The sequence below is a fragment of the Marmota flaviventris genome, chromosome 9, assembly GCF_047511675.1.
Source record: "Marmota flaviventris isolate mMarFla1 chromosome 9, mMarFla1.hap1, whole genome shotgun sequence".
Classification (NCBI taxonomy): domain Eukaryota; kingdom Metazoa; phylum Chordata; class Mammalia; order Rodentia; family Sciuridae; genus Marmota; species Marmota flaviventris.
In genome coordinates, this window is record NC_092506.1 from 5,516,160 (window position 1) to 5,525,279 (window position 9,120).

The following is a 9,120-nucleotide window of genomic DNA, read 5'->3' on the forward strand; positions in this document are numbered from 1 at the left end:
AGGGGGCCTTGGGCCCCAAGTGGCCCCCCTGCCTTGGAGATGCTCAGAGATAATCCTGGATTAGGACCCAAGCCCCGGGCCCAGGCCCCCCGCCTGCCCACCCGCCCCATCTTCCCCACAAAACCCTGGGAAAATCCCTCAGTCTCTCGGCTGTCGCTGGGAGCGGCTGAGGCTGGCAGGACCCGCAGCTCCCGCCGGGACACAGCCCCGGCATGGTTCAGGGGCCCATGGGAAACTGTGCCAAGCGGCCCCGGCGCCGGGGACCTAAGGTAGGAGGCCGACGGGGAGAAGCCGGGCCAGGCACCGGGGTGGCCCCGCGGGTGCAGGTGGCGGGCAAGGGTCCATGGGGTGGGCTGGAGTGAAAGGTGGGGACGGAGGGGATGTTTGCTCGCCACCCTCAAGTGTCATTTTCTCCTGGACGACCCCAGGCTTGGCCCACTCCGGGTGGCCCACACGGGCTGCGGGCTCCTGCTGCGGCCCTGCTCTCCGCTAGCTGGGCATGGCCAGCGAGGCCCAGAGCTGGCACCCAGGTCTCATTTCCCCAGTGACCCTGGCCAAGTCCCTTGCCTTTCCTGGGCCTCAGTCTGCCCAGCTGAACAGCTGGGGACAGACCTGCCCAGACAGGAGGGTGGAAGGGCGAGGCTCCTGCGCGCCCTGGGCCCCTGCCCACTGCCTGGCGCTGGGTTCCAGAGGCGGACTCGAGGCTTGGGGAGGAGCCACCAGGCCACTGCCCCAGCTCACGGCCGGCTCCGCTGCAGGACCCCTGGCAGTGGCCTGGCTTCCCGCTAGGGAGCTCCCAGCCCGGCCCTGGCTCCAGTCCAGAGGAGCCCGGCAGTGCCCAGGGCTACTCGGTGCTCGGCAGCCTGGTGGGGCCGGCCTGCATCTTCCTTCGGCCCAGCATCGCCGCCACCCAACTCGTATGTACGGCCGCAGCCGCCAGCCCAACGCCCTTGGCTTTGAACAGGAGAGAGAGGACGCAGGGTGACATCAAAGCAAACACATGGCACTCCAGGGGTGGGGTGAGGGCAGAGGGGGCTCCAGGAACAGAGAAGAGCTGGGACACTGGAGGAAAGAGACCGGGTGGGTGGCGGGTGTGGGGACCCAGAGAAGCAGTCCCCCAAGGCAGGGAGCATCTCGGTGGTGAGCACTTGTTTGGCTTGTGCCAGGTCCTGGGTTCCATCCCCAGGACTGAGAGAAAAAGAGAGGAGGAGGCGGAGGAAGGAAGGGCGACCCACCCAGGGGTGAGCCAGCAGAGTGGCCAGGCCGAGAACAAGACACAGTGACACTGATGCCAGCAGGGTCACACCAGAGCCTCTACCTGATGCACCTCTGCCCAAAGGAGCCCCCAAATGGGGTGGTGACCTAGGGAGGCCCTAGGTACAACCTGGGGGGGGTGGCAGGGAGAGGGCACCAGGAGGCCCTTGGGTATGCTGTGGGGTGGGCTGGGTGGGCACCCCAGGGACAGGAAGGAAGGGAGCAGCCGCTGGGTGGTCCAGGGAACGCCTAACCCATCTGTGTCCCCCAGGACCGGGAGCTGCGGCCCGAGGAGATTGAAGGTAAAGGTTTGAGAAGGGAGGGGCTGGGGGTGCACAGGCAGGGGCACCAGGTGGGGACCTCAGCAGTCTCCAGGAGGAGCCAGGAGCAGGAGGGAGGCCATGGGGACAGGTCTGAGGAAGTGGGGGTAGACTGAGCAGGGAGGGGTGGCAGGCAGACCCCCCTCTAGCCGTCAGCTCTCTGGTCTCGTCCACTCTGCTAACACCTCTGGGTGACCCCATGGGCCCAGCCCTGTGCTGGGCTCTGGGAAACATGGCAGCCTGGGATTTGGAGCAGAGAGTGTTCCAGAATGAGGCCCCCTGAGGTCAGGAGTCTGTCTGCATCTTCCTTTCTCCTTCCCTTTCTCAACCACTGACCTACACCCCCCCAGTCCTGTAAACTTTTATTTAATTTTTGTCTTATTTGGTACTGGGGATTGAACCCAGGGTACTTTACTACTGAGCTATATCCCTGGCCCTTTTTATTTTTTAATTTGAGACAGGGTTTCACTAAGTTGCTGAGGCTGGTCTTGAACTTGTGATCCTCCTGCCTCAGCCTCCCAAGTCGCTGGGATTACAGGTGTGCGCCACCATGCCTGGCACTTCCTTTCTTTTTTTATTCACTGCTACATCCCCAGTGCCCAGAGCAGACCCTGGCATATAGAAGATGCTCCTTAAATATTCACTGAAAGAACAAATTTTTAACAAACAGCTTGTGCAAAGTTCCTGAGGCAGCAAGTGGGAACTGACATTTGGAAGGAGGGGACGATTGGACCAGGGGAGGAGAAGGGGCTGATCCAGGCTAGGATGCAGCGGGAGTGAAGGAGGGACTAACCCCACCCACCCTGCCCGGCAGAACTGCAGGCTGCCTTCCAGGAGTTTGACCGAGACCGGGACGGCTACATCGGCTACCGGGAGCTGGGTGCCTGCATGCGGACCCTGGGCTACATGCCCACCGAGATGGAGCTCATCGAGATCTCGCAGCAAATCAGTACGTGCTTCAAACCATCCCATCCCTAGTTCTCCAGACACCCTGCCAGGACCAGGAAAGCTGGTGGCCAGGCACTGAGGTGACCGTGCAGGCTGTCCCCAGAGCCCAGGGGCTAGGTTGTTCTCGAAGCAAGCATTCTGCCTCCCCCAAATCCACCATCCTCCAAGAGAGGTGGGGCAAGGCCAGGGCTGCCCTCCACAGAGAGGGAGACAGTGTGAGGCCCCAGAGCGACATCAGGAAATGGAGGAGCCAGGAGCGTCCAGGGAGCTCTAAAGAGTGGCTGTCCTCTCCTCCTGGCCAAATCCATACCTCAGAGGCTGATGCCCAGGAAACAGAGGGGGGGAGGACCCATTTCTGAGGCTGGGACGAGGGCTGGGGGCAGAGGCTGGGGTCTCTAGCAGATGGGTGTGACCCCCAGGTGGCGGGAAAGTGGACTTCGAGGACTTTGTGGAGCTGATGGGCCCCAAGCTGCTGGCAGAGACGGCAGACATGATTGGCGTCCGGGAGCTCCGGGACGCCTTCCGGGAGGTGGGCCTGGGGCTGGGGGGCTGGGCTGCGCGAGTCGGGGGCTGAGCAGGGTGACCCAGTCGGTGACCCCATGCCATGACCCACGCCGCCACAGTTCGACACCAACGGGGACGGCTGCATCAGCGTGGGGGAGCTCCGGGCGGCCCTCAAGGTCCTGCTGGGGGAGCGCCTCAGCCAGCGGGAGGTGGACGAAATCCTGCAGGACATCGACCTCAACGGGGACGGCCTGGTGGACTTTGAAGGTACCGCCTGACACACTTGGCAGCGCAGGCCCTGGAAGGTTCTTAAGAGATCAAGGACAAAGGGAGTGTCATCGCTATGTGCCAGACCCTGCGCTGAGCACACCCTTGTCCCTCCTAGTCAATCATTACTGGGAACCCAGGAGGAAGGGACTCTGTCATCCCCCAGGCAGGAGAGCCAGGTCTCAGGAAAGCCTGGGAGCCTAGCCAAAGAAACAAGGGACCAACACTGGAATCTGGGCAGCGGATCTTGAACCCAGTACTTTCCATATAAAGGAAAAACAAAGCTTGCGTAATAATCAGAAGCCAAGGAACATTACTAGGTAGAAATGCAGTCCCCAGGGGCCGGGGATGTAGCTCAGCTGGTAGAGGGCTTGCCTTGTCTGCATCAAGGCCCTGGGTTCGATCCCCAGCAACACCACCAAAGAAAAATAAAAATAAAAGCACTCTCCAAAGTTGCTCTTGAGTTTCCTAGTGGCCAAAGCAAAAATGAAAAAAGGTTCAGTTGCAAGAACTTTTTTGTCCATAAGACAAAGTTCCCTGTTCCTGGTCCTAAGGCTTATTCCCCATCTGATCCAGGGATCCCACTCTGGCCCACCCCAAGGTAGGCTTGTTGGCCTCACCCTCAGTGGGGTCAGAGGATGGACCTAAAACCTTGGCTTTGCCCTGGCAGAATTTGTGCGAATGATGTCTCGCTGAGCCTGTGCAGAAGCTGCAGGAAGCAGACAGGACGCGAGGACCTCAGCCTCTGCCTGCCAGCGGGTTCCTTGAAGCCCATGTGGACAGCTGCTCCAGGCTCCTGCCTGTGCGTGCCCTTGTCTGTCTTCGACCCTCATCCCATGTTTCCCTGACAATAAAGCCTCTTCAAGCCAGGGAGATGGCTCTGACCCCTTGCTTGCTTATCCGGGGGGCCCCAGTGTTTGGCCCCGAAGATCTGAGGCCTGGGCTGTCCTCTTGGGCCACAAGCCCCCTTGATTGTGAGTGGCAGGCGGGTGGGGACCCTCTCTCCCTCCTCTCTGGATCATGGGACTGCTTGTGCAGGTCAGGTGTGTGTTGGCCTCCAGTGTGTTCGCCTCCAGTGTGTTCCACTTATCCCGAGTGGGGCTCCAGTGGCAGGGCTCTTCCCAAGCTCGATCCCAGTACTCCTGCAGCAGCCTGGGGCAGGCCGTGCTCAGAGGCCCCTCCAGAACTTGGCCTTCGGCTTCAGGAGTGAGCAGCCCCAGTTCCTCTCAGCTCTGCCTCTGGGGGATCCACATCTGCACCTCACTTCAAGCCTGCCCCAGACTTCAAAGCCATACCTTCCCAACTGAGGCAGCTGAGAGGCCGGGCATCTTCGTCCATTCCTGCTGCTGTAACAAAATCCCTTAGATGGGCACTTTATAAACAGCATGAAGGCAGAGCTCATGGTCCTGGAGGCTGGGAAGTCTGAGGTCAAGGCCCAGGCAGATTGGCTTTACCTGCGCCAGGATGGCGCCTGGGCGCTGCTTCCTCTGGGGGTGCTGAACACTATATCCTCAGGTGGGGAAGAGCACAAGGGGCAAAATGCCTACCCAGTCCCCTGCAGACCTAATCCCATCCACAAGGCAGAGGCTTCTGGGCTAATGGCCTCCTGAAGGGCCCTCCTCCTGATGCCGTTGCACTGGGGATTCCGTTTCAATGTGAGTTTTGGAATCCACATTCCAAATCACAGCATCGCGCCTAAGTGTCTGGTTAGGAGTCCTGCAGCCCCACCGCCCTCTCTCTCCACGCTCTGCTGGACTGTTCTGTCCTACTTATCTTTGCCACATCCTGTTCAGGACCTGGCCATGACCCACCCCCTCATTGTGCCCAGGATAACCCAGCTCCATTGCCTGGACCAGAGGGCTCCAGGAGCATGAGGGACACACAGTGATGATGAAGGATCCAGGCCCAGGGACTCTAAAGCCACAATGCCAACCAGGGAGGGGCCCTGGGACAAGTCTTAGCCTAGGACAGGTCAGGTGAGGGTACACCCAGGACGGATCTCTGCCTCTTCCAGCTGCAGGAAAGACCTGGTGCTGGGAGGGAGGACAAGCCCTAACCTTCGATCAAAGGCTGGGAGCTCTCAGCACCCTGGTGCTTACACCAAGGCCCTGGGCCAGAGCAGGCAGCCAGCCACCAGTGCCCTGCCCAGCCCAGAGCACGGATGCTGAGGTGCCAGGACTGGCTGCAGCTGCCCTAGCACCACTCGCCTGGTAGATCCCAATTAATCCTTAATCCTCAATTAGGCAATCCCTCCTGCCAAGCTGGCGGCCTGGGGACAAGCGTGAGTTGCCCCGGCCAGTGGCTTCTCGGGGAGCCTCACAGCTGGCACAGATGGTATCACTGCCCAAGATGATGTCCCTACAAGACTGGAGGTAGTGATGGATAGGAGTCAGGGGAGAGCACAGCCCACTCAGGCTCAGCTGGCAGGCCCTGCGGTTGGGCCACAGAGGTCCCTGGGGTGGTCTTCATCTGGTTCAGTATGTCTGCTGCACTGGAAGTACCCTCATACCTGCCTCCCAAAAGGGCTTTATTCCAGAAGGTCCCAACAGACAACAGCTGGAGCAAGGATCAGGGCCAGGCAAGGAACAGCAGGCAGGCTGACCAGGATGAGCCAAGTGCCCCTTCCCACTGGCCATTGCCGGCAAGAGCAGGCCCAAGCTATCCAACCTGATTTCCAGACTCTGTAAATTCAGAGGTTTACATTAAATCCACTGTAAGTATTTTAAGAGTAGAAGTGCATTCAGTAGGTGTGTAAATCTTAAATGTACAGCTGAGTGTATGTCCCCCTTGGGTGTAACCATCATCCAGGTCGCATATTATGTCCACTTGTTGTATTTAAGAATAGCTTCAGGCTCAGGGAATCATTATGAAGATGGTGCAGACTTGCCTGTGTACCCCACATTTAGCATCCTCTATGTATTTATTCAGGGTTCTCCAGAGGAAGAGAACAAATAGGAAAGACAGACATCTGTTTATCAATCAGTGGATGAATAGGTAGATAGAGAAAAAGACAGATATCCTGTGGGGGAGAGGATCATGGGTACCAAGCACAGTTAGACGGAATAAAAGGAACGAGTTCTGATGTTCTGCAGCACATCGGCGTGGCTTTAGCTCATGCTAACCCACCATAGAGTCTAAGAAGATCCAACATAAAGAGATGAGGAGGAGCTGGGCGCAGGGTACACTCCTGTAATCCCAGCAACTCAGGAGGCTGAGATAAAAGGATTGCAAATTCAAGACCAGCCTCAGCAACTTATGAGGCCCTCAGCAATTTAGTGAGACCCTGGCTCAAAATAAAAAATAAAATGGCCTGGGGATGTGGCTCAGTGGCTAAGTACCCTGTGTGCAATCCCTGATAGAAAAAGAGGAGAAAAAGAAATGAGGAGAGGAAAAACAATGTTAGACTGATTTAATCAGTGTGTGCCATATGCATTTGTGGAAATATCATGCTGAAATCCATTAATATGTTAATAAATACATGACAATCAAACAAAATAATTTGTATAAAAAAGGTTAGCTGGGCTGGGGTTGTGGCTCAGTGGCTGAGCACTTGCCTAGCATGTGTGAGACACTGGGTTCAATCCCCAGCACCACATAAAAATAAACAAATAAATAAAGATATTGTGTCCATGTACAATTAAAAAATATTAAAAAAAAAAAGTTAGCTGCCTGCTCTTCAGCCAACTCCTGTAGCCCTCTGTCCTCCCCGACACTGGGATTTGTATTTGTTTCTTTTAGCACTTTCTTACTTCCTGGTCTTGCTAGACACTCCAGGCTCCTCTTCTGTATTTCCTACCATTTTTACTGGGGTTCATATTTCTGGAGAATGGTATTAGAAACCAAGGTCTGGCCACAGCCCAAGTTGCTTGTTGCTTCTGGGCTGGGGGTGTGCTTGCATCCGCACCTTCTCAGCTGATGGAGTGAGGAGACGTGGGTGTGTATACTACCCCGTTTATATATTCATGAAGATTTCTGAATGAAAGCCACTGTATCTATATTAAGCTACACGGGAGTTCACACGATGCCTCCAACCCCGATCCATTTCACATGGATCCTTCGAGCCTCTCCCCTTGCTTATCTGTAGCTTTTCATGCCAATGGGAGAAACCTGACCCCCACCACCCAGCTTCTATTCTCTGGGTTGTTCAACACCGGCGCACATGTGTACTGGTCTCAGCATCGTTGAGCTACAGGCCTGCAAATAACATTGTGTCAGCGAAACCCCCGTGCGCAGGTGCAGTTCCTCCTCCTTCAGCCTCCCAGATTCCACTCATTTCCAGGCCAGCCCCTGTTCCCCACCTGCCTTGGTGAGGTTCCCTTGTACATTTATGATTATTTGGTCATACTCCATACTGCATCCTGGGGTCCACCGACCTCCTAGATGATTCTTTACCATTCGCATGTATTAGAGTTCACTCACTGACAGATGCTTACTGGCTTCTCTTAACCATTACAGTCCCATATGCAATCTTTTCCCTCCCTTAAAAAAATGCCCTGACCTTTACTTATTCAATGGCACCTCCCCACTCCAGCGGGCAACCAGTGATCTGTTAACGTTCTGTACAATTTTCCCTTTTCCAGGATGTTCTACGACTGGAACCTTACAGTATGTGGCTTTATCAAACTGGCTTCTCTCACTTACTATACATATTTAAGAGGTATGGGGCTGAGGATGTCACTCAGTGGTAAAGTGCTTGCCTGAAATACATGAGGCTCTGGGTTCAAATCCAGACCCCCCCACACACAGAGAGATAGATTTATCTATGTCTTTTTATGGTGAAAATGTGATTTCTTTTATGACTGAATAATAGTCCATTGTATGGTTATGTCACAGTTTATTTACCTGCTCATCCATCAAAGATGGGCTATAGTTTGAATCCTGCATGTCCTCCAAAGGTGTATGTGTAGAAGGCTTGGTCTCCAGCCTGTGGTGCCATTGGGAATTGGTGGAACCTTCAGGAGGTGGGGCCTGGTGGGGGAAGAGATGCATCACTAGCACCTCCTCTTCCTCTCTGGCCACTTCCCAGCCATCCTGAGGTAAACCAGCCTCCTCTACCATGTAGATGTGCCCAGTCACAATGTACTTCTTCAACACCAAGCAACCATGGACTAAACCTCTGAGACCATGAGACAAAAATGAATCTTTTCTCCCTCAAAGTTGATTTTCTCAGGTATTAGGTCATAGGATGTGAAGCTGACTAGCACAAAGGGCATCCAGGTTGCCTCCGGTTTTGGAGATTATAAAACTGCTACATACGTTCATATGTGGGGACATTCATTTCCCAGTTGGTTGGTTAATAAGCAGGCACACAATTGCTGGATGAGAGTAAGAATGTGTTTAATCTTGGAAGAAACCTCCGACTATCTTCCCAGGTGGCTGAAGATAAACAAGAGTTCCATGGCTTCGCGTCCTTGCCAGCTATTGGTGTGGTCAGACTCTGGACTTGGCCATTCTGACAAGTGTGCAGGGGTGTCTCCTGCTGTCCCTCCATTCACTGTTCTATGAAACTTTTCAAACATTTAGTAAATTGAAATAGTTATTCAGAGATACAATGTTGGCCATTACTATAAAGTTTTAGATCATTGAAAAGGCCAACAAGCCCATGTGCAGGCTGAACTGAGCCTGTGGACTTAAAAACAAATTTTTGTTGTCTTCGCTTCTGATTTGGAGGTTGTCATGCTGAACGTTTCCAAAAATGCAGGAGAGCGGCTGAGAGGAGAGGGGACCCCCTGAAGCCTTGGCCGGGAGCTTGCACTATCTCCCCCCAGGTGGACAGGGTCCTCTCCCTGGGACAGACCACAGATGTCACTTCCAACCTCCCTCAAGG

The 9,120-nt window shown here is 55.1% G+C and overlaps 1 protein-coding gene across 1 annotated transcript; it reads left to right on the top strand.

Moving 5' to 3' along the window:
* Positions 1–212: 212 nt before the first annotated feature.
* On the top strand, positions 213–3,989 carry Cabp2 (calcium binding protein 2). The gene is made up of 7 exons (XM_027944614.2): positions 213–269; positions 759–917; positions 1,526–1,556; positions 2,389–2,523; positions 2,942–3,051; positions 3,146–3,293; positions 3,964–3,989. Exons 1-7 carry the CDS (start codon positions 213–215, stop codon positions 3,987–3,989), a joined length of 666 nt encoding a protein of 221 aa, XP_027800415.1.
* Positions 3,990–9,120: the final 5,131 nt, after the last annotated feature.